Genomic DNA, 24,323 nt, shown 5'->3' with positions numbered 1-24,323 from the left:
TTGGGGGCCCTGGAGGCGGCGCCGCGGAGGACGGAGCGGAAGTGCTCGCTGCAGCTTCCCGGAGCCGGAGCGCAGCGCCTGCGGCCGCACCTGCCCCGCCGTCCTCCTTCCCGCGGCCGTGAGGGAGACCGCGGCTCGGTCGTAGCGGAGCTGCGAGGTGCCAGGAAGGGCTGCATGGCGCGGGAACGGCCGGGCAGCGCCGCCTCCACTCCTTCCGGGCTGTCAAGGCCGCGGGCGGGCGGGCGGGGCCGCGCTGAGGGCCGGGCGGGGAGGGCCGTCGGGGCCCGGGTGGCCGCGGGGACCGTGTTGCCGACTCGCGGCCCTGAGGGGTACGGGTCGCGCCTCGGGGCCGGTCCCGGGACGGGGTGCTGGGGGGTGCGGCGGAGAGGGGCCTGGAGGTGCCGGCCGAGCCCTGGGGCCTGCGAGGGTCGGGGGAGCGGGAGAGGGGCCGGGTGGGGGCTGCAGCCCTCGAGCCACCCGGGCCGCGTCTCGTCCGCTTCCCCTGCTGGGCATCTGGGGGAAGCGGGTAGTCGCTGCCCCCACAGCGCTGCGAGTTGGGCCGTATTCGAGAGTAATGTGCTCTCTCCCCATTCTGCGTCCAGGTCAGCGCTTATCTGTAGGATTTAGTGTTAAGCTCTGGGGTGAAGGCGTTACTGACGGGCTGAAGGGAAACTAGTTACATCGGTTTTGATCGTATTCTAAATAGGCAATAAAATCATAAATTCTCCAGGCTGACTTAGTGCTGGTCTGTGGCCCCACTGATAAAGTTATCGTTCGTTTCTCTGCCAGGTGTCTTAACAGCACAGAGGGCTGCTTTCAGCCTAAGTACCTTCAGTGGGCTTTCGCTCTTTTCCCTTTATGAAGAGTAGAGACTGGCCGCTAGGCCTGGAAGCACTTTATTTTTAGTTGAGTTGACATTTTCCAGGAAGATGCAGTTATCCCCGTAAGTGGATAAAGGGTTCTCAGTAATTCAGAGTCTCACACGGCTTCTGCCGTATGCCTGAGGTGTCGGCGACGGCAGTTACAGTGTGTCAGAGCCAGGTGGAGATGTAAGACGGTCAGGCCCAGAGGAAGGGGGAGCCCAGGCTGGAATGTGGCCTTGGGAAGAAGGAAGAGACGGGGTCTGGGAGGGCATTTCAGAGGACTGAACAACACCAGAGGCGTGAAGCTTGGTGCACGGCAGCTGGGGGCTTTCTTAGTCCCGGAGGAATTCGGGATGGGGACGTGAAGAGAAAGGTGGGAGCCAGACTGTCAGTTCTCCCGGACGCCAGGCGGAGGACTTCATCCCAGACTTCAGTGCTCCTGGACTCCAGGCAGAGGACTTCATCCTTTCCACGCGCATAGTGATGGACCACAGATGTGGATGAATGTGACGGGCCTGGAACAAGGCACATAGAGAGTCTTACATTTTCTGGCACGTCCTCATGGTCTCTCCTTGGACTGGTTTTATCTCCCTTTCTGTTTTGTTTGTGACCAGGCATAAAGCAGTCACCTTCAACAGGTAATTGATGGGCTGTCTACTATGTAATGGACTTCCAGGTGGCAGGGTCCAGCCCCGAACCAGACAGGGGACACCTCAAGGAGCTTCATTCTGGCAGGAGAAAATTGAGAAGTAAACCAGAAAAGTATCAGGAAACAGTTGTACACAAAATAAAAACAGGGTGATGTCATGTAAGGGACTGGGGGTCAGTGTGGGCGGTAACGGAGGCCTCTGAAGAGGAGGTGGCCTTCAAATGAGCGGAGAAGAGGACTGCAGTGGGGGCAGCTGCTGCGAGGGCTGGCCCTGATCCGGGAACAGGGCTGGCACTGCCTTGCCCAGCTCCAAGGGTGCTCCATGGGCTGCCCACTGATTCCTCACGAGAGCCTCGTGGAGAAGGCATGAGAGGTACTGTTGTCCCATTTCACAGACTGGAACCTGAGGCATCCTGGAATAGCCTGTCCTGGTCACACTGGCAGAGAGTGGTAGAGCCAGCATCTGAAAGCAGGCCGTTGGAGTCCAAAGTTCACGTTCTTGCTCCTGCTGCCCTGCCTCAGGCTATTCCTGGCAATGCGTTCAGTCAGGGTGCAAGCTGTGTTTGGTATACGTGTGTGTTTGGTGTACGTGTTGTGTGTGTCAGACAAGCAGAATTGGCTGATGGCATTTTGAGTAGGTTTTCTACATGTTCAGTTGGAGAGTGAGAAGTTCTGAGCTTTGCCTAGAGAACACCCTTTGGTGGGAGAGCCGGGTATTTTCTCTCTGACATTAATCTCATCACCTCCAGTCAAGTAAAAGTGCTTTAATGGGAAACAGTCTGAGTAAAATAGGGGGAAACTTACAAGGAGCTATAGGATGAACAATGTGACGGGTGGCTTTCAGGTAGCCCGGCTTTGGCCTAAATAGGGTGGCCATTCCAGGTGGCGCATTTTAGTGTAGCCTCTATTTAAACATGGAGTTCTTTCAGTGGAGAGTAAAGGTGCTCCTCCTCTGTGTCTGGTTTACACGGCTCTGCGAGACCAAAGGGCCCCTCGGTCTCCTTGAGCCAGCCTGGCACTCCACACAGAGGATCCAGGAATGGTGTCACGGAGCCACGGTCTGCACAGACTTGATGATGTGGAGGGAGCTGCCTGGATCACTTCAGCGCATCAGTTGTGATGGGAGAGCCAAGGCACTTGAGGGTGGGATTGCGTCTGGCCACCTGCTGCCTTCCACCTGAAGGGAAGATTTCCCCAGTGCTCACAGTGAGGATGGGACTGGAAAAGCATTGGTTTCAGGAAGGTGCAGGTTCTGGCTCCTGCCCACTGCGAACATGCTGATGGGCCAGGGCAACTCTTTAGTCTTTGTGAGCCTCAGTTTTCTTATCTGTAAATGAGAACGATAAGACTGACCCCAAGGGTTGCTGAGGAAGGATGTCTTTGCTTTCGTGTCTGGTATTTCTTAGAGCCCCATTTCACAGATGAGGACACTGAGGCCGGCTGTGTGCTCAGAGGGTTTGCTGAAGGCCTCACAGCCGCTTAGCACAGGTGGGACTTGAAGCCAAACTTGAGACCAGAGTCTGTTTCTCCTCACTGCCCTGCCAAGGGAGCAGATCGGGGGTGGTGGGGGAGGTGAACGTCGCCCCTGGCATCTTCTCTAGCTCAGGGGCCAGGAGGCAATCTCATCTTTAAAGTAGGAATGACAACCGGCAGGCCCTGGGTACTCAGCTGCGCTTTCCCGAAGAGCGGCAGGTCCTGACGCCGTCTCATCTCAGGAGTGGGGTGGTGGTGTGCTCAGCTGAGGAGCCAGGTGGCAGTCAGGCTTGGCTTGGCCTGCCCAGAAGCAGGGCTGTGGCGGGACCTTGGACACGTGGCTTCCACTGTTTGAGACTTGGTGAAATGGGGGTCATGATGCCCTTCACTTGAGCATCCGGGAATTAAGTGGGTAAACAATGTGACCTCTGGCACCTGGGTTCTCAGGTGAATTCCTCATGGCATCACAGCAGTGTGTTGAAATAGGAGCAGATACGTTACCTCTGCTTGCCAGATAAGAAACTGGGACGCAGATGGATGGACTACCTGAGAGTTGTAGATAACATTTTCCTGTTCATGGGGTGGAGGACCTGGCCCTGAGAGGACAGAACCCCTCCTGTTCCTGCCAGACCAGAGACCCAGGACAGGGCGTGGAGCAGACAGGGTGCCTGGGCGGGGGAACCCTGAGGGATCCACAGAGGAAGCGGTCTTTGGAGGGAGGACGTGCAGTGCCACGTGCCATGGACCAGCCAGTGGACCCCATGGCCAGCAAGGCTGCTCCTGGGGCCAGTGGGGTGGACGGTGCCGCCCACGCAGGTGACTGAGGTGCCGGAGTGGGAATGAAAACGCGGCCTGTGCTCCTGGGCCCATGTGTCTCATGCTGCCCTTCCTCTCCACGGAAGCCTGTGTACCTGCTACTTTTTCCCGAACAATTCATGGTAAAAACACGAATGGACAAAATACTGAATGTTGAAGAAACCTACTTGACAGTGTTGGTGAAAATAGGGCCAAGATTTCACACCCATGAATGCTTTTTATTGAAAAGTATTTTGTGTTTTTCTCCCAGTTACAGAATGTCTGAAGGGGACAGTGTGGGAGAGTCCGTCCATGGGAAACCTTCGGTGGTGTACAGATTTTTCACAAGACTTGGACAGGTTGGTGGGTTTTTTAGTAGATGAGTGTAAATATTTGAAAAAGAAACTGGACTCCCAGCATTTTCCGGGAGGATCTGTTTGCTGGTGTTCCTGATGGAGAAGTTACTTCGCCTCAGGCTCAAACTTCCTGAAGACAGCGTTCTCTTTACTGTGAAGGGCCAGCTGTGGAGAGATCGGGCTCTGGGGCCACACGTGGTCTGTCACATATGCGTTTTCTGTTTCTGTTTTCCTTTTACCAACCTTTAAAAATATAAAACCCAGTCTCAGCTCCCAAGCAGGACAGACGCGGCCGTGGCTGCCGTTCTGCTCTTGCTGTCCCTCTCCCAGCCACCCACGTCCCCGGTGCTGGTAGCCCCACCTGCCCCGTGTCAGCTCGGCGGTTCTGCCCCTGAGGGTGAGAGGCTCTTGTGTGGGCTGCGTGTGCATTGCTTGGTGAGTGAGGGGCCTAGAGCTGCCTTTGAACAGTGGAGTCTGAACCTCAGTCTCAGGAAAAGCTTGAGTCACCGGCAGTTCCAGGTGCTGAGGATCCAGCTCAAATAAAAATTCATCACCTTCTTAATTAAATCACATATGAAAAGTGATTGGCGATTAATGAAGTTGGGTGATGGGCATATGTAGGCTTCTATAATCTTTACTTTTGTGAATTTGGAAATTTCTCACAATTTGAAAATTAAATTTCAAAATTAAAAAACCATACATACGTATATTTGTAAAAATAAATACATAAAACTAAGGGCTCCCTCAGTCATGTCCACAGCCGCCTGGATGCACACACATGCGGGTGTAGCTGCTGGGGCTCAGGCTGTGGCCAGTGGGCCTGGGAGCGGGGCAAGGCTGGCTGCTGGCTGCAGCAGATGGGGGAGCTGACTTGAGATGTGACGATGAGGGCTGTGCTGTAGGGTGGGGACTTTGAGATGCACAGTCCTCTCTGGGGTGAGGCTGGGTCTTCCCCATAGTGAGTCCTTCGGGCCAGCACAATGTCACAGTCTCCTAGGAGATTGTTTTGTAATAGTCTTGCTTAAGAGATGAACCTGCTTCAGGAGTTATTGAAAATAAACTTTGGATTAATTGTAGTCACTTCTTTGTGCTGATACATAGATGATCTCTTGCTATTTTAACTCACTCTTTTAGCTTTTTTAAAAATTGAAAGCCAACCCTAGCAGAAGGTACATTTTGTGGCAGGGTCAGTACAGACGTTACAGGACCTGCTTCATGCTTTTGGACTTTTGTCTTTCTAGATTTATCAGTCCTGGCTAGACAAGTCCACACCCTACACGGCTGTGCGATGGGTCGTGACACTGGGCCTGAGCTTTGTCTACATGATTCGAGTTTACCTGCTGCAGGTAGGTGTGGGCTGAAGTGACGAGACTTGGCTCTGTCCACGTTACCTGGACGTGGTGTTCGTGGGGATGTTGTTGATCCAGTTTGTCTTGCAGGAAATGGTCTCTAGTAATCAATTTTCAGCTAAATGCCAAATGTCAGAAAGATCTCAGTGACTGTCTTCAACACACAGGGTTGTTTATGATTCACCCGGCGTCCCCTCGCCAGGCTTCTCAGTATACCCAGGCCGTCCTGAGCCCAGCCTGGCCCTGCCCTGGGCACGTCCAGGCCTGGACAGCGGAGCCGCTGGTGTCCCTGCGACCCTGCTGCACGATGCTCAGGACAAGGTGGTGCTCTGTGGCTGCCTCATTCCTCGGGTGAAGAGTCCATACCTTGGGTGTCATGAATGATTTGGCGTCCAAAGGGGTTTATGTAGCCTTTCCCGAGTTCTCCCTTGTGTGAGGCCAAAGAGCACAGTGCAGGTTGAGACGCCGAGTCAAGTAAGAGAGACAGTGACCAAAGGGGGTCTCGAGGGTTTCCTTCGTGTGTTTTCGGGCACCCCTAGGTCAGCCGATGTCGTCTCAGACTTCACCTGGGTGCTCCTTTACTTGCTGGTAAACACGGGGTTTCTAGGAGCAAACCTGTAAGATGGGAATTCTTTGTCGGTCTTTAGAGGAGGTTACTTATCTTATGTGCAGAGCAGGGCATGTTGAAAGGCTTGTCTGGGCTATTTTCTCCTCTGGGGACTGTGGAAGATACTTTCTTGTTTAAAGCACACACCTTAATTTATTTATTTATTTTTGTTTTTAAATTGGAACTCGGTCCATTCTCTGATGGAAAGAATGACCTAGAAATCTTGAATCAGGGACTTTAGGCAGGAGAAGGGGGCGGGAAGAGTGCAGCACCCACAGGTAGTTTTACTGTGTTCTAAACCAAGCTCGTGCCTCATTTGACGTCCCTTCAGGTGTGGCCCTGCAGCACGAAGATGGATACACAGACATCCAGTTAACCCTCACATCTAGTGTTTAGCCATCTGACTGGAAAAGCTTTTAGGCAGAAAGACTTCTTGTTTGCATGAGAAAGTTAAAGCATTTATATTTTATTTATTGTTTTGAGACGGGGTCTCACTCTGTCGCCCAGGCTGGAGTGCAGTGGTGTGATCTCGGCTCACTGCAACCTCCACCTCCCGGGTTCAAGTGATTCTCTTACCTCAGCTTCCCGAGCAGCTGGGATCACAGGCGTGTGCCACCACACCTGGCTAATTTTTGTATTTTTAGTAGAGACGAGGTTTTACCACGTTGGCCAGGCTGGTCTTGAACTCCTGACCTCAGGTGATCCACCCGCCTTGGCCTCCCAAAGTGCTGGGATTGCAAGCATGAACCACCACACCCGACTGAGAAATTTAAGGCTTTTGAAATTGAGAATGCGGTTCTGGCTTCTAACAGGATATGCTTAATCATTTTAAAAATGAATTAGTTGCAAATAAGTGTGCTGCACTCAGGCATCTTGCCAAAATTCTCCCCACTTTTCATCTCTTGAGGAAGGCTTGGCATAAGCACACTTTTCTGGATTTCCCAGTTGTGGATTTCTTCTGGGCAAAGGTTTAACCCTTCTGGCAGAGTGTTTTTGGCAATGTGAATTGTCTGTTGGAGGAACATCAGCCAGTACGCCTCCAGTCACAGTTCAGAGTCTGTCTGCTGTTTCTGATGAAGCTGCTCCTGGTGGGGGCTCTGGGCCAGCATCGCTCAGAATCTCATCACAGTTGAGAGTCTGTCTTCTGATGAAGCTGCTCTTGGGTGGGGCTCTGGGCCAGCATGGCTCAGGTGCCCGGGCCACCCGAGCCTGTGGTGTAGCTTGAGCATGTGCTTCTTGAGAAAAGCCTCCTTTTCTGCTGTGCTCCTTGTGGGGTGTCTGTGGCTTCAGGGATCACATGTGTCTAACTGGATCCTTGAAGAGCTTTGCTCATTTGGGCCCTTGCTTGTCCACTTTGTCTCTGTTCCCACAGAGTATAATTTGAGATAAATTGTTATCATGGGATTTCACTGTATTTCCTTGTCCTTGCTATAAGTAAGTTTTGTGTGTTAAAACAAAGTTAGATCAGTTAAAACAGAGTTGAGAGTGAACCGGAGTGCAAACGTGAACTGGCTCAGGCTGATGGACGGTCAGAGTGCACCACTGACTCTCTTTCCTTCTCTTTCAGGGTTGGTACATTGTGACCTACGCCTTGGGGATCTACCATCTAAATCTCTTCATAGCTTTTCTTTCTCCCAAAGTGGATCCTTCCTTAATGGAAGACTCAGGTAGTGTAGCGGCTGTGCACTGGGCTGTGTGGGCAGGTTGGGCCTTTCTTTTCTGATGGGATTGCCCAGGGTTCTCTGGAAACACCCGAGACTCTTCTCTTGGGGTTGAAATGTACTTGTAACGTTGGGTGATCAGGATACATTTGTAGAATGACTCTTCAAACCCTCCTGACAGCCACGAAGTGGGTGTTCATTCTGTTTTCCCACTTTGCAGATGAGGAAACTGAGGCGTACAGGGTTAGGTAACGTGTTCGAGGTCACATGGCACCACAGACAGTAGGGGTCTGAGGCGGACGGTCCGACTCCGGCACCCGTCCCACCCCAGTCAGTGGTCCCTCTCAGAATCAGCGGAGGCAGCCATGACGAGGTTACCTTTTTCCGTAGCCAGAGGTTCCACAGGCAGCTCACTGTGGTGCACAGAGACCGCCGGACCCTAATGCCAACATCGGGTCGGGTCAGGCTTTGGGCGGCCTCTCTGGTTTCTGAGGAGCTGTGAGCTGAAGTGTTACTGGTGCTTCGTGCTCCACTCTTGGAAGACTCACGCTGCTCCTGGGCCCTCCTGGGCCTGCCTGGACCAGGTAGGGGCCCTGAGTTCACGGCTGACTGGCCAGCCCCAGGCGAGGAACAAACAACTGCATTCCAGGACGTCGTGGCCATTGAGGGAAAACCCACACGCAGCTCCCTGCCAGGACCCTCCTCGTTCTGGGGTAACCTGCTCTCAGGGAGTAGGGTATGCTCTCACTGTGTGGCCAGAAGCCTGTGAGTCTTCTGTGTAGGATATGTGATGAAAAGATTGCAGGGAACACAGCCCCTCTCTGTTGTTGCTGTTTGGAGGAGACTAGAAAATAACAAAGAGCCCCTTTCCTGTAGGCCTCAGTTTTCCCATCTGTAAATGGGGAGCGGCACCCGTCCTAGTGGGGGAGGTGGGGTGAGAGTGGGCTTGGCGCAGCTGCTGGTGGGACAGGCCTGGTGCCCGGGTTCCACGGTCAGCGCATCCTCAGCCCCGCCCTGTTCTCTGCCGCTTGCTTTTTATGTTAATTTGCCTTTGTTTTCTTCTGTGCCTTTACGTGGCGCAGCTGACGGGTTCCTGGATGTTTATATGTGGTTGAATTCTTCATGCATTGAAAACATATGGAAGTCTAAAAACATTCTGATAGCACCTTCTGAAAGCAGTGAATTGGATGTGTCAGTTGACCACAGACCCGTTTTCTCTTTGGTTAAACGACATGAATCTCGGTTTAGATTTGTGAGGCCTGCTAGTCCAAAGCCTTGAGGGGAAAAGGTAGAACTGTGATGGGGATGAAAAGAGGTGCCCTCCCTGATGGTTGCTCTGCCTTGCAGATGACGGTCCTTCGCTACCCACCAAACAGAATGAGGAATTCCGTCCCTTCATTCGAAGGCTTCCAGAGTTTAAATTTTGGTGAGCTACTTCTTCACGGTATTTGAGAAGGAGAAGTGTGCTCAAGGGCAGCTGAGACTGAGACTACACTGATTTTTGTTCAAGTCACCTGAAGGATGACTGCTGTGCTGGTTTGGGCACGGGGAATCACAGGGGCTCTCTGTAGAAGGCCACTCACTACCTTGCCGCGTTCTCTTGGTTTCAAGTCAGCACCAGCGCCCTGGAGGCTGGCAGAAAGGCTGAGTCTGGGATGGAGTGCGCACCGGCTCCTGTGGTCATGGCCTGGGGAGGGCAAGCCCTGCAGCCAGTCTCCGTCCTCCCTCCTCCTCCCTCCTTCCTCCTTCCTCTCTCCCATCCCCAGCCCTGTGGCTCCTTTTGGCTGGCAGAGGGGGACTAGCCTTCTCCTGGAGTTATTTTTGAGAGGGGTTTGAGCCGAGGTGTCCGTGTCTGCACGGGTAGGCAGAGGTGGGTGGCGTAGCCGTCAGGGATGGGAGCTCTGTGCATCCGTTTGTCCTGTCCCTCATACCCCACTCTGGGGGCACAGGAGGAACCCAAGTCTGTTGGATCAGTAAACTGAAGGAGCCTGCTGAGCTCGTGGGGCTCCACGCCTTGACTTTGCAGCCCCAGATGGAGTGTGGCGCAGAAAGATCAGGGGCCCTGGAAGCCACCAGAAGCTTGGACTAGGAAGGGAGAGCTGAGCCTCCAGGGCAGTGGCATCTGTTGGCCATGCGCTGGGACGGGAGGGAGCACTGGTGGCCATGCCACAGTGACAAGGTGAAGGCCCTGGATGGTCCACAAGACAGCCTGGGTTTCTCTCCAGATCGCAGGCCCAGGCAGCAGGCATGGGGCCCCCAGCCTCAGTACTGATGCTTTATACTTTGTGTAATTTTAAGAAGAATTGTATCTTTCAAGGGAGTAAGAGAAGGATGTCTCTGTGGTTAGGGCAGTACATGTCTGTGAGCTACATGCAAAGGGTCCTGCTGCTGCTGTGCCCAGGGTAGACCCCTCCTTTCCACAGGGATGCTTCTGTTTGCGGGGACGGTTGGTGCAGCTGCAAGGCTGGAGGCGGCCGGCAGGTGCCCGGTGCTGGCTGCAGATGCGGCGCTAACCTTCTCTCCCCACTTGAAGGCATGCGGCTACCAAGGGCATCCTTGTGGCTATGGTCTGTACTTTCTTCGACGCTTTCAACGTCCCGGTGTTCTGGCCGATTCTGGTGATGTACTTCATCATGCTCTTCTGTATCACGATGAAGAGGCAAATCAAGGTAAAGCAGAGGCGCTGCCGCCATGCCGGCCGCAATCGCTGTCCTGTCACCTGCAGCATTGGGGGAGCTGTGCTGGTCTGTGGTGGGTGGTGGCAGAGTCTGCCTGGTGTGAATGTGGAGCTAAGTGGCACCGTCTTGTGTGTGACGAGGACACTGCTCCGTTCCCCGGCACAGCCGGCTAACTAAATGGAGAGCGCAGCTGTTGGAGCGGGCGGGCTCTTGGAAGCTTTGTGGAAGCTGAGCCGGAGAGCCCCGGCGAGTGCAGCGTCCCAGTGGCTCCTCTTAGGGTGCCCAGCGCCCTGCGCCAGCCTGCCCAAGGAGGAGGGCGTTAGGGGGAAGTTAGCCGAGACTGCGGACTGTGCCCTTGACGGTGTGGCCTTCGTGCTGCGGGCCTCACTCTGTGCTCGGGGTGTTGGCTGCAGAGAGCCCTGGGCCACCTCACATGCCCCTTGCCCTTCCTCCCCGGGAGGCTCACGAAGCACTGGGATTGATGGGGTTTCAAACCTAGGCCTCGTGGGCTGTGGAAGGTCTTGCTGTGTTGATGTGGACGCAGGAGCCACTGGGGCCCCAATTCCACTTGTCTGATGTATAGAAAAGATGGGGGACCTTTGGCCGCTCAGATTTGGGGACAGTGTGACTGATTGGAGAGCGGTTGTGCAGTAACTGAGTCTGTGTTTCTCTCCCCAGCACATGATTAAGTACCGGTACATCCCGTTCACACATGGGAAAAGGAGGTACAGAGGCAAGGAGGATGCCGGCAAGGCCTTCGCCAGCTAGAAGCGGGACTGAGGCTGCCTCACATGTTGCAAGAACGGTTTTGAGCCATTGTTAACAATGCCTTTTTTCTTCACATAAAGTAGTTGATTACGAGGGAGTCAAATTTTCTTTTTAAAAAGGAGCTTCAATGATTTGTAACTGAAATATCAGGTTCTTGAAGAAACTGGCGCTTAAACCAAATCGCATGGATTTCTTTTTCAGTGACGTTCAACTGTTCCTCATGGATGGAATTCTAGTCAGCTGCAGGCGGGAAGCCAGGCGGGTGGAGCCCATGGGAGCAAGGGCGAGTGGCCGGTCCCCCCCCGTGCCAGGTGGGCAGGCAGGAGCGAGGCCTGCCAGGGAGAAACGGGCCGCTCCCCGCCAGCCACCTTCCCCACCAGCCGCAGGTGGTGCCAGCCACTCCACAGAGCCCGAGGGATGATCTAGCCTGATTCCTGCGTGTCTGAAAGAACTTAACATTTTAAAGGTGATTGTCAAGTAACTGTGTGGGGTTCTAATGCCAGTTTCCTAATTGCATCTCACTGGAGATGTTTAAAGTCGGCTTCTATCCTAATGACTCGAAACTTTGTTCTTAACTACCATGATTGCTTTTGAGGGCCCGGAATTATAAATATATATTATATTTTAATTGTTTGAGATTATTTTGACACATTTCTTTGATATGTAAAGATGTTTTGTTTTTAATTTAAATCTGTCCTCATGCAGCCCTCCATGAGGGGCAGCGAAGCTGGCAGGGAGCAGACTGGCTTTGTGGGTTCAGCACTCGGCCCCCCACTGCGGGAGAGGCGGAACCCACTTGCACGTCAGCGTTTTTGATGCGAGCAAAGAAATACTCTCAACATTTTACCAAGTGATTTTACCTCCACTTTTACTAAAGTCTATCTAAAACATGGCAGTTGCTGGACACAGGAAAGCCCAACTTTTGTCTGGCCTTTTCAAAAGGTGAACCCATTTTGCACAGCAGAACATCACAGCTGTGGTCCCAGATGAGACACTGAGATGCTAGTGAAGGCCTCTTCTCCTGGGCCCCGGGCTGCGCAGGCTCCTCACTCTGGGCGGTGTTTCCTGTCTTAGAATTGACATGGTGAATGCTTAGTGTCTGGATTTTCTTGTGCCAGTGTTTGCATATCTGACATCGAGCTCCTCTCTTAAGAGGCCACATTCAAGCTTGTGTGTCCCTGACCCAAAATAGCAAGTGCTGCTCCCAGGTGGTACTTCTGGTACCGTGTTGAGACACTTGGGATTCTCAGACTCCAGACAGTAGTGTTTGTCATTTTTCATACTGTTTTCTTAATAAGCGCTCAGGCCTAAGATGTGACAGGAAGTCGCATGCACTTGGCCAGAGCACAGTGAATCAAAGGACTGGGTGCTGATGGATGGAGCCACGGCAGATCTGCCCACCTGGCTGCAGCCCCCAGTGCCTTTCCTGGTGATCCTCCCAGTCTAGAGGGTCACGGCCCCCCGCCCTCCCCCATCTCTGGCAAGCTGACCTTGACTAACCCAGGAATACGGGGGCATCCTCATTCCTAAGTCAAACAGCAAGACATGGTTTGCGCGGGTCTTTGCTGGAAGCCAGTGCTGCTGGCCAGGCATTTTATGTCAGCAGGGAAATGTCGTGTACACCCTCGAGGCATTTCAACACTGCGCTTTAGGAAATCTCAAGTTCCATCTCATGTTATTAACGTACCCACGTTTTGGTGGAGTTAGTTTATTAAAGATGCCTACGGCGAAGTCTCTGGCACAGGTTACATGCAGTTTTGAAAACCTGGAAACGTCAAATGGAGGCAGGAAATAGGCTGGGGCCGAGCTGAGGGGCTGAACACAGCAGTTACCGTGGGTCGGCAGGTCACCTGCCCAGCAGGCCCCCAGGAGACGGCTCGGGCGCCCCTGGCAGCCCCCTGACCCCCAGTACCTGGCTCTTGAGTGTGTTTGGGTCAGGAGGAGATCTCTCTGTGTGTCTCAGGCTGAGATGCAGATTTCTATTTTCTAAAACTGGAAGCAACGTTGACGTGTATTGAAGGTGTGTGCCAAATGCTTCCAACAGAGGTGCTGGCCTTGGTTGGTTTCTCTCTGCCCCTGTGTGGTCATCAAGTCCTGGTGGATGTGCTCTGCCCAGCTACCCTCGGGGAGAGCACCACCGCCTCCGATGGGGGCCGTGGGGCTGCTGTTCCGACCACACTGGCTGAAGCAAACCGCCAGCCTCCCGTAGCCCATCCCAACTCAACACGCACTCATTCAGTCCATTGCCTTAACACAAGCCTGATGGAACCATTTTCTCACAATATAAATGAATAAAGTGTCTTCTGGCCTACTTCTGAATTACTTCTCAACTGTATGGTTTGGGGAAGGGAGGGAAACCTAAAAATCCTGTCCAAATAAGTGAAATTCCTGAAGAAGCGGCTGAGTCCTACCACGTTGGGGTTAGGGAAATATTCTGGGTTCAGGCGCCCCTCCCAGGGACAGCTTTCTGTTCTCTCCCGGGGTGGCTGGGTTAGTATCTTACATGACAAAAAACTGAGTGTTCTAACTTCTGTGCAAGCAAGGTTAATCCTGAGACTAAATCTTGGCGTTGAGACTCCTGTAGAAGTCATCTGTGTCCAGGCCCACCCGGGCGCCGGCTCAGCGGTAGTGCCGAAGGTAGATGAGCTTTTGGGGAGGGAATTTCTCCCGGCAGAGGGGACACTCCGCCTGCAGAGAGGAGAAGGGGGTCACAGCAGCTGGGGCCACTGGGCCATGCCCATCCCCGTCGGCATTTCTTTTCCTGTCCACGTTCTCTGCCCATGACACAACATAAACGTTATTTCCTTCAACTAATGACCAAGAAAGCCAGCCTTTTTTCAGAAGGCCGAGTCCCAGTGGGGGCTGGGGCGGGGCTGGGGGCGTGGGGCTTGGGGTGTGGGGCTCGGCCGGGAGGTTCCCTCCTACTCCTGCAGGTGACACAGCCCAGGAAGCCCAGCTCCTGGGAAAGCGTGCTGCTCTCACCCTGCCGGCATCTTCGGTGGGTGTGAGTCAGTGCTAGGGTTTCCAAGTGTGGTGAGGACCCCAGGAGGAGGGGCGTGCTGGGGTGCGTGGTGCAGGCTTGGGGCCTTTCAGGGCTGGTCGCTACCCCAACCTGCGTTCAGCAAAGCCTCAATACACGTGAATTTGGAACTTTAACCCCTGCAACGAACCCACATCTGACCTACCTGGGAGCCTTTAAAAAGACGCCCACCTCTGTACCCTCAAACTGGAGGGTGCTCAGAGCCAGACTCCCCACTTCTGCTGCGGCCAGGTGCATCTTGCTGGCGCAGCCGCTGACCACCCCAGGACCCTGGTAGGCTCCCAGCTCACCTTGCTGCTGCACCACGCGGTGATGCACTCCCAGCAGAACAGGTGGCCGCAGGGCGTGGCTGTTGGATGCCTGCGCTCCTCCAGGCACAGGGTGCACAGGGGGTTTCTGGAAACGGCCCTCTCCTCCAAGGAGGCCCTGGGGAAGGTGGGGCAGAGCGTCAAGGTGGGTGCACCTTACAGGTCCTTGTGAAGTGCCCAGGACACCCCCAGCCCCCATGTGTGGCCCCCGCACGCACCTGCGGTGAGACAAGCCGCGGTGCAGCCTCCACTCCTTCTTGGCTCGCTGCCGCTGCCTGAAACCGTACAGCTGCAGCCCCACGGACAGCACCAGGTGCAGCAGCGAGACCACCCCCAGCAGCCTGTAGCTAACACGGGCCCTCAGGTCCTCTCCGGGCAGGCTGCGGACACGGAGCTGGAAGGCAGATGGTGCCACACTCATCAGGACCCTGAGGGGATCTGGCCTCAGGGCCTGCTGGGAGGGTCACACGTTCAGTTGGCACAGAGCACGTTAGAACCAGGCCTCTCACTGGCACGGGGAGTGCCCGGCAGAAACAATCAAGCCGGGGGCAGGTTCAGGGAGTCTGAGGTGCCTGCTTCGTAGCCTAGCGTGACGGAGAGGCCTGAGCTCCAGACCAGCCTTGGCATCACCAGTGCAGAGAGTCTTAGCTATGAGGCTGGCAGAGCAGGTGAGGACGTGGGGATGTCCAGGGACCACCTCAGAAAAGGAGGCAGGGAGCAGAAATGCGGGGCTGCAGACGCTGCCCCCCAGCTACCCTGCTACAGGGACCGAAGCCCCAGTGTAGCAAGGCACATGGCCCCAGGGACACTGCTCCCACCCTCCTGCTGCTGGAGACGCAGGTAGCTTCTGGCTGTGCCACTGAAGGACAGCTGGCTGCCCTCGGCTTCCCGTGTCCCTTTCCACTGGCTGGGAAATGGAGACAGCCAGATGGCCTCGGCCCAGGGCCGGAAACCACATATAGAGGTGGCAGGTCACACCGCCAGCGTGGGCCCTGGGTGTCCAGCCACTTCCTGGCTGTCCTAGGAGAGCGGGAGCCTCCCATCTGGTTTGAGCCCCATTTCCATGCCCCTGTCACAGCAGCTCAGCAAATCCCTCACCAACATGGATGGGGCAAGAAACCACATCAAATACGCGTGAGTGAGGCTGGGTACGCTGAGGACGAAGACCTGACCACCGGCTCTGCGACAAGGAGGTCACGGTGGCCTCCTGTTTAGGGTGTGTGTGGAGATGGGGTCGCCTGGCAAGCAGAGGCTGAGGGGCCCAGTGCAGCTCTAGGGACAAAAGGAAGGGGGTTCCTCAGAGGGCTGTTCTGGAAGGAGTTCATGCAGCAGTGGCTCTAGTGGGCCAGGGACTAACGCTGTGGCAGGTGGACATGGTGGTGGGACCACGGGGGAGGCTTCGTTGCTGAATCTGGAAGCAGGGGCGTCAGCTGGGGGTCAGGATGGGCAGAAGTGCCGATGGCTGTGGAGGGGAGAAGGTGGGAATGGCCGTCTGATGGGGCAGACTGCTGGGCCAGGCAGGGGCGAGGGGTGAGGGGCTGGGACTGGGGCTGCAGTCCATGCTCCCACACTGGGAGAAGCTGCTTGTTCCCCACAGCAGTGACATGGGCAGTCACGGGCCCAGGTTCAGGGATCTGTGGTGAGGCGTGACCCGGGGCCCCCCCTGTCAGTAAAGAGCTGAGCGCAGGGCCTGGTGTCCACGAGGGGCTGCAGCAGGAGTTCATTCTACACTTAGGGTCTGGACTTCCTTGGATCTTTCAGCTAAGTGTAATTAAACAAAATCTGCTTTTTTTTCCAAGCAGAGGATTTAGGTTCCTGCCTTGACACAGATGCTGGATGTAGAGCCCTGTTGGCTGAGAGTCCTGGAGGGCCAGCTCTGTGCATGCACCCAAGTCCAGTGGGGGTGACAAGGGCTGCCTAAGCGGTTGTGCCCTCAGCACCTGCTACTTACGTACGTGATCCCCGTGAGCCTCTTGGCCAGGTGATAGAAGACACCGTGGATGTAAAACCAGGCAACATGTAGCCGCTGGAGGCAGGCGAGGCCCTGTCTGAGGACGAAGACCGCCCGTAGCAGCGCCCTCCTCTGCTGCTCAGTCAGCGTGGCCGTGTGGTGACGCATCCAGCGCCGCGCCCCTGAGCAGCCACGCCCACCTGGCACCAGGCTCCCCTGCGAGGGTCGCCCACTGTCGGAGTCAGCCTGCAGCTCCTGCTCCAGGGGGAGCAGGGCCTTGTCCAGCAGGTAGGGCAGGATGGCCTGCAGTGTCACCAGCACGCCACGGCGCAGCGAGGAGGGCACATGTGTCTGAGATGGGTCCACCTGGATGATGCTGACGTACTCCTCCCCCAGGGTCTGGTAGCCTGCAAGGAAGAGGATGGGTATGTGGACCCTGAGACTGCTGCCGTGGGGACAGGCTCCCGGCGCCCCTGCCAGCCAACCCTCTGCTAGCTCCTGTCAACAGCCCCATCTTGTCGCCCTTGAGCCGACTGCCACCCCACGCTGGCTGAGGCCAACATGACCTTCTGTCGCTAAAGCCCACTGTGACCTCAGGCAGCACATGACAGGCCCGGTCAATGGCTGCCCTCGGCTCCCGGGGCCTTGACTGGCCAGTGTCCCTCCCTCTCCTGGCTTCTCCCCAAGAGTCTCAGCTCCTTCCCCTTTCTCCCTAGCTGTCCCCACCACCTCCCCCAGCCCAAGCACTCGGATCCAGTCCCATGGCTCTCCACCAACCACACAGCTGGCACCACCCGATTTATGCCCAGCCTGGACCTGACTCATGAGTGCCAGCCATGCAGGTCTGCCACCTACCTGACATCGCCATGTATCCTCAGATGAGCACCCCAATTCCACCCCTGCCAAGACAGCTTCCAGCGCCCCCACCTGGAAAAGCCTGCTCCCCGTTCCCATCTCTGTGGATGGCAAGGCCAGGCCTCCGGTTCCTGAGGTCAAGCCCAAGGGGCACCCTGCATGCACCTTCCCTGCGTGTTCCATCCCTTCGCTGCCGCCCCTGCTCTGTACCACCACCATCCCGTGGGGGGCTGTCACAGCCTCTGTAGTCTCCCTGAGCCCAACTTTGTCCCCTGAGGTCTGGTCTTAGCTAGTGGTCAGCCTCTCCCCTGCCCACGTCCCTGCAATGCCCCAAGCCTCGCACAGGGAAAGCTATGGGCTTACAAAACTCATGAGCCCCCCGGGGTCATCCTCCCAAACCGCCAAGGACGTGTTCTTCTCAGGGCCTTTCCCGGCTGCTTGCTCTGCCGGTCTGGAAAATGCTCTTCCCCAAGACGTGGACTTTATCTCTGAGAGCCCCTCACTTCCCAAGATGCTCTGTGACGCAGCCACATCTGTGTCCCACCCACCGAGCACACTCTCCATGGCGGCAGGATGCCCGGGGCGAGCCCCTCATAGGGAACCAGGCTGGCGCTCGGTGGTCCTTGCTACATGCTGAGCTGGGGTTGGGAGCCTGAGAGCCTCTGTCAACAACTCCCTCTACAGGGTGGCGACCAGCCTGGGCCACAGACCCGCCACTGCTCCAGCAGGGCACTGTCACACAGGCACTGCACCCTATGACATGGCTCAGCACTGTGACTCACTGGTGCCACCAGGGCTGGCCACTGAGAAATGGGTCTCAATGACACCCGGGGTAAAGTCTTAGACAAAGGTCCCCAGGGACACACAAAGGCTGGAAAAGTCGGCTCCCTGCTGGGAGCAGATGCCTCGCCTCCCTTGGAGCAGCACCTCCTGCACTTCCCTGAGGCAACCTCACCCGGGCCAACTCCAGGAGCTTCTCACACTGCCTGGCAGCCCCCTGGTCACCGTCCCCGGACTTGGTGTGTGTGGCTGCCCTCAGTTCTGAGGTCCCGTGGGAGCTTCTACCTGCAAGTGTGGTGAGGCCAAAGTAGGCCACATCTGAGAGCAGCTCAACCTCCTTCCTCCACTCCAGCCACTTTCTCGCACCTGAGAGGAGAAACAGTATTAGTCCGGGGGAGCTGGTGGGCATCCCGAGGATGAGGGACCACAGTCCTCCCCCAGGTGTCTAGGCCCAGATCCAGTCCCATCCCTTCCATGAAGCCAACACTCACTCCCCGGCCTCCCTCTCTGCTTCTGTCTCCGGAGGCACCACCTTGACTTGCCTTAGCGTGAGCTGCAGACAGTCTGCTAAGAACCTCCCACCTGTGCTCATCTCTTGCTCTGGGATTCCCCTGAGCAACTGTTCTAGGGCCTACGAGGGCCACATGGAAAGATGGTCTGGGGTAGTAAAAGTACAGGCCAGAGGCCAACTGTCTAGCATCAAATAGCAGCTCTCTAACTTGCTGGCTGTGAGGTCTTTCTGGAATCTCAATTTGCTCATGTATCAGAAGAGTAATAAGTCCTACTTGTAGGGATGTTTGAAGATTCAATATCTGTAAAACACCGGGCACAGTGTCTGGCACAGGGGTAAGTGCCAAGTGTATTGTAAAACAAATAAGTACACACACAAAAAATTCTCATCATGTCACTCTCCTGTTCAGAATCCACCAATGGCTGCCCACCTGACACCCATGGGCCTCCCGGCACAGAGCCTGGCTGTCCTCTGATATTTAGCCATGCTCTTCCTGTCCCATGGCACTGTTCCTGCGGCCACGACACCCCCACCACTGGGCTCTAGTGCCACTGCTCCACGAAACGTTCTGCTGGGAGTTGATGCGTTTAACAACTGCCTGCCCCACCCCCAAAGACTTGATGGCGTTGCTTTTTTTTTTTTGAGATGGAGTCTCACTCTGTTGCCCAGACTGGAGTGCAGTGGCGCGATCTTGGCTTACTGCAACCTCCGCCTCCCGGGTTCAAGTGATTCTGTCCCAGCCTCCCAAGTAGCTGGGATTACACGCACACGCCACCACGCCCAGCTAATTTTTGTATTTTTAGTGGAGATGGGGTTTCACCATGTTGCGTAGACTGGTCCCGAACTCCTGACCTCAAGTGATCCGCCTGCCTCGGCCTCCCAAAGTGCTGGGATTACAGGCGTGAGCCACCACACCCGGCATCTTTTTTTTTTTCGTTTTTTAATCGGTGATGGGGTCTGGCCCCGTCGCCCAGGCTGGAGTGCAGTGGCATAATCATGGCTCACTGCAGCCTCATCCCTCCGGCTCAGGCGATTCTCTTGCCTCAGCCCCTGAAGAGCTGGGATTACAGATGCCGCCACCACATCCGGCTAATTTTCAGATTTTTTGTAGAGACGGGGTCTTGCCATGTTGCCCAGGCTGGTCTCAAACTCCTGGGCTCAAGCGATCCTCCCGCCTCCGCCTCCCAAACTGCTGGGATGACAGGTGCTGCTTCATTGAGTACACTGGCTTCTGTACTCAGCTCACGGCCAGGTGAGGCAGGCAGGGCCTGGCTGAGCCTATCCTGGGGTCAGCAGGGCGAGGGGCCTGGGCTGCTGCTCAGGCCTAGGAAAGGCCGGGGTCAGTGTGAACGGGACCGAGGTATGAGGCGTTCGCGCCGCGGGCGCTCTGACCCCTCCGCTCACAGGGGAGGGTCGGAGGGAGGCTTGAAGCACTTGCCAGGGCCTCACACCTGGAGGGGACAGAGTCTTCGCCAGCCGCTGGCCACAGCTGGACCTGCCCTGAGCTGGGGACGGGAAGGGCTTGGGCGGGAACTGGAGGCCCACGCAGGTCCCCCGCGGTGTCTGCGGCCTGTGCCTCTGGGGCCACCTGGCCAGGGAGGGGAGGAGGTGCCCCGCACATCCCTGAATGACCGCAGGGCAGGCGAAGGAGACTGCCAGGTCCCAGGTTATGGGACGAGCCCAGGCGACCGTGACCACACACGGCAGACACTCCGCCTCCATGAGGGGCAACACCCCCTGGGCCGCTCGCGAGGACGTCCGGCCGCGCCCGGCCCTCACCCGCCAGGCTGTGCAGGGCGCTGCCCGCCGCGCTCCGCAGCCCACCGCGGTAGTACTCGTCCTTCTGCGCCGCGCGGATCACCTCCGGGGGGCTGGCGGCGGCCGGGGCCATGGCCGCGGGTTCGGGTGGTCCGGAGATGCCACGCTGGCCACGCCCACGCCCACAAGGGCGAGAACTGATGACGGCACGACGTGTCTCTGCGTACGGCGCAGGCTTTTGCGTCAAGGTGCTGGGGCGGGGCCGGACTGGGACTGGAGGCGGGGCCAGGGCCAGGGCCCGGGCGGAAGCGGAGCTGGAGTCCGAACCAGCGCAGCGCGGGGCGGGGCAGCGAGCCGAGGTGGGGGCGGGGCACGCGCGAGGGGCGCTGGCGAGGCAGTGGGATGGGCTCGCGGCCGCGTGGCTGCGGCGCCCCCAGGGTCCTGCGCTGCCCCGGGCCCCTGCTCTGCTCCCTGCACGTCCACGGGCCGCCCTCCCACTGGGGACAGCGCTGCGGAGTGGAGACGCTGCGGGCCCATTTACGGCTGGGGAGACGGAGGCCTGCGCTTGGGTCTCCGGGAAGCCGAGCTCCCAGCGCTGGCCGCTGTGGTCCCGCCCTCGCGCCCTCTGAGCTGCGCGGGCTCTCAGCGCGGGTTGGCCAGTTTCGGGGCGCCGGTCCGTTTGGGGGCCAGAGGGGCACGAGGCGAGACCCGGGACCTTCCAGGCCCCGAGCAGCCGCCTTCCCCAGTAATCCCGCGCGAAAAGCACACGGCCGGCTTGGTGTGGACTCCCCCCTGGTGCCCACGGGAGGCAGGGCCTGGCGGGTGGGGGGCAGCCGGGAGGCCGCCGCGTGGTTCCAGGACGGGCGGAAGGTGGCCCTCCACCCTCCACCCTGCCTGGCCTGAGCCCCGCAGGTGTTCTGGGGAACCTCATCGCAGGCGCTCCGACCCCTCTGCTCCCAGGGGAGGAGCGGAGGGAGGCCTGAAGCACTTGCCAAGGCCGCACACCTGGAGGGGATAGAGCCTTCCCCAGCCGCTGGCCACAGCTGGACCTGCCCTGAGCTGGGGGCAGGAAGGGCTGGGGCGGGAACTGGAGGCCCACGCAGGTCGCCCGCGGTGTCTGCGGCCTGTGCCTCTGGGGCCACCTGGCCAGGGAGGGCAGGAGATGCCCCGCACATCCCTGAATGGCTGCAGGGCAGGTGAAGGAGAAGGCCCTGTTTTTTGGCCCCAAGGGCAGCACTTGGCCCTGGAGAGTCCTGCAGGATTGCAGGAGGAAGGCAGGGCACGACAAGGGGGCGTCTGCGCCCCGCTGACCTCAGTGGGGCGGGCCTCCGGTTCCTTGCCTCACCTCTGTTTCCATCTACAGGAGCTCAGCTGTGGGATCATCCCTAGACTGGCACAGCCCAGTCACAAAGCCAGAGCCGCACCCTGCAGGAATGGCCCCTCTTACAGGGAAGGGGCATGGCCTGGGTGGCCCCGCAGGCCCTCTGGCTACCGAACCTCCCAGCTCCCCCGCGCCCCTTTGGAGTTCTGACCCCGCGGGTGCACCCGTGTCTCCTGGACGCAGAGGCTGCCCTCTGATTGGGTTGAGCACCTTGGGCTGAATCCCTCATCCGTGGACCAGGCAGCCTGGCATCGCCATGTGGAGCCGCTGAGGTGATCATGTGTTTTGGTCAATGCTTAGATAACAGTTTGAGATGCCGCTCTGGCCCCTGGGTTCATGGCTCCACGTCTGATTCTGAGGAGGAGGCTTTGGCTCCTTCTTTGGATTCACGCTCGGTTCTAGGATGGGCCCCTGACAGGGGGCCTGCTCTAGGAGGCATCCCCCACCGCGGTCCTGGCTCAGGACTGCTTTCCCCACTCTTCTCATCTGCACCCTGGGCGACAAATCCCAGCCTCACAGTGGGAGGGGCCTGGGCAGGACCCGAAACAAAGTGTCCCAGTGTCTGCTGTTCCTGGGCAGGTGGGGCTTGGGGGTCCCCCACGGTTCAAGCCTTGGCTCTAGGCCTTGGCTGGGCCGTGTAATGGCACCCGCGACCCTCAGTTTCCTCACTCACTGGGGCTTCGAAGGCCTCTGGTGCCCCGAGGGTCTTTCCTGAGGACGACTTGAATATGGCGGTCCTATCCTGGGATGGCCGGCAGGTGGCAGTGACAGCCCGTCTGCTCTCCACCGGGCTCCCCAGTAGAGTTATAGGGGATTAGGCGGTGAGTTTTGTCCCAAAGGGAATCGAATCTAGATCAGAACCTCTGGCGAAGTGGAGCGACCATCTGCCCGAAACAGCAGAGGGAAGGAAGCGCCTGGAGGGGGTCTCAGGGAGGTGGGGCGGGAGTCAGGTCTCCATGTCCTTCCTGGCTGACCAGGCAACCTGGGAGCTCTGGCTGGTTCCAGGGTTCTGGGGTGGGGCATGGGGGGTCCTGCCAGGGGAGGGGGAGTTTGCCGCTTGGCACCCTTGCCTTCCTGTGGCAGCCTCCTCTTGAGCCCTTGGGACTTTTCACAAACCCTGTCCCTCTCTTGTTTGGGGATCGAGGTCAGGAAGCCGGAGGCTGTGGATTTTTCTTTTTTTTTTTTTTGAGACAGAGTCTCGCTCTGTCGCCCAGGCTGGAGTGCAGTGGTGGGATCTCGGCTCACTGCAAGCTCTGCCTCGGGTTCGCACCATTCTGTTACCTCAGCCTCCTGAGTAGCTGGGACTACAGGCGCCCGCCACCACGCCTGGCTAATTTTTTGTATATTTAGTAGAGACGGGGTTTCACCGTGTTAGCCAGGATGGTCTCGACCTCCTGACCTCGTGATCCGCCTGCCTCAGCCTCCCAAAGTGCTGGGATTACAGGTGTGAGCCACCGTTCCTGGCCAAGGCTGTGGATTTTAGGGAGAGCAACCACAGGCGTTGGGCAGAAGTGGCCAACAGGGCCCAGCCCCAGTCCTGGGTCTCTTGACAGCCACGTGCCAGGCCCCAGCAGGGGATCACCACAGCCTTTAAACCGAGCATTATTCTTGTTGGCAGCACCTTACATCCTTCTGGAGGAGCCTGTTCTTGAATCAGTAAGCCCCGATATGCCTCACCATCTCTTGCCACTCAGCCTATGTACCGCCTGGCTTCAAAACCAGGCTGCTGGGGACGCTGCACAACAGTGCTTCCCGGCTGGCCTCTGACAGCAGCCTGCTGTGCCCTCCGGCGGCCCTGCCATTTACAGGGGGCTCTCACACCCATTCCATCTGAACTTCCCTGGGCTTCCGTCTTCTGGTCTGTGGATGGGACTGGGTAATAATCAGCTGGTATTTATTAAGAGCCTGCTTTGCTCCTGCCCAGTGCACACATCGTCTGGGGTCTGGTCACAGTGCAGGTCTGGGTGGATGGGCCTGGGCCGAGGTCCAGTTCAGCATTTCCAACAAGCTCCCAGACCAAGCCTGCGCCGGAGCAGGGCTCTCAGCCTCGCCCATCACACTCACCCACTTCCGCCCAGCAGTAGCAGGTGTGTTGTCCCATCCGGCATCCTTCCTCTGGAGGGCCTGCGCTGCTCCGCTAACCCCAGTTCCAGTGCTCTGGGGAGCTCAGAGGCCGGGGAGGAGAGGGAGCTCAGGGTGCAGCACCACCGTTTGTATCCTCATCCCCCCACTAACACCCAGTGCGGTGGGCAGCCCTGCAGGTGATCTGATGCACCAGCAGGTGCTGCCCCCTGTGCCCTCTCTGGTGGGGTGTGAGCACCACCAGAACGGGACTGCTGTGCCTGGGTTGCTGCCTGGCACCCAGCGGCCGCTCAGGACCCCGAGGAGCGCAGGGTGGGCCCAGGAGCTGGACATAGCAGGTCGGGGTCCATGGGTGGGCAGGTGCCTGGAGCGTAGAGCAGGAGTGGGCACTGGTGCTGCTTGAGGGGAGTGGCTCCTGCCCAGCGTGGCAGTTCTGGCTTCAGGGGTGTGGCCATGTC

General features: G+C 57.4%; 2 protein-coding genes across 12 annotated transcripts; one reads left to right on the top strand and one right to left on the bottom strand.

The window, feature by feature from the left end:
- Nucleotides 1-23: 23 nt before the first annotated feature.
- Nucleotides 24-13,518, top strand: RER1 (retention in endoplasmic reticulum sorting receptor 1; the record flags this gene model as incomplete). Its single annotated transcript, NM_001133208.1, is given in 7 exon segments — nucleotides 24-157; nucleotides 4,052-4,139; nucleotides 5,378-5,482; nucleotides 7,660-7,759; nucleotides 9,101-9,179; nucleotides 10,287-10,422; nucleotides 11,110-13,518. Coding segments are annotated over 6 exon segments (591 nt in total). The 3' UTR covers nucleotides 11,200-13,518.
- PEX10 (peroxisomal biogenesis factor 10) lies at nucleotides 3,999-22,111 on the bottom strand. Of its 11 annotated transcripts, XM_063715790.1 has the most exons (8): nucleotides 20,424-20,607; nucleotides 18,419-18,499; nucleotides 16,499-16,905; nucleotides 14,766-14,941; nucleotides 14,530-14,665; nucleotides 13,703-13,887; nucleotides 13,112-13,275; nucleotides 12,892-12,964 (listed from the first exon to the last, which is right to left on the bottom strand). In XM_063715790.1, the coding sequence occupies exons 1-6, from the start codon at nucleotides 20,533-20,535 to the stop codon at nucleotides 13,819-13,821; spliced, it is 981 nt and encodes a 326-aa protein (XP_063571860.1). In that variant the 5' UTR covers nucleotides 20,536-20,607; the 3' UTR covers nucleotides 12,892-12,964; nucleotides 13,112-13,275; nucleotides 13,703-13,818. The 11 variants fall into 11 exon arrangements, with proteins under 11 accessions (XP_054413364.1, XP_054413389.1, XP_054413361.1 ...); XM_063715787.1 differs by having other exon boundaries at nucleotides 13,112-13,887; XM_063715786.1 differs by lacking the exon at nucleotides 13,703-13,887.
- Nucleotides 22,112-24,323: the final 2,212 nt, after the last annotated feature.

This window comes from Pongo abelii, chromosome 1 (genome assembly GCF_028885655.2).
Source record: "Pongo abelii isolate AG06213 chromosome 1, NHGRI_mPonAbe1-v2.0_pri, whole genome shotgun sequence".
Taxonomy (NCBI): Eukaryota; Metazoa; Chordata; class Mammalia; order Primates; family Hominidae; genus Pongo; species Pongo abelii.
This window is presented reverse-complemented; position numbering and strand designations above follow the sequence as displayed.

Bases quoted from the DNA above. Each gene is read 5' to 3' on its own strand.
- PEX10 (XM_002811593.6), bottom strand. From the start codon at position 21,333: ATGAGGTTCCCCAGAACACCTGCGGGGCTCAGGCCAGGCAGGGTGGAG. The intron at 18,500-20,423 runs GTGAGGGCCGGG...TTCTCCTCTCAG, and splicing joins CGCCCTGCACAGCCTGGCGG to GTGCGAGAAAGTGGCTGGAG. The intron at 16,906-18,418 runs GTAGAAGCTCCC...TCTTCCTTGCAG, and splicing joins TGGCCTCACCACACTTGCAG to GCTACCAGACCCTGGGGGAG.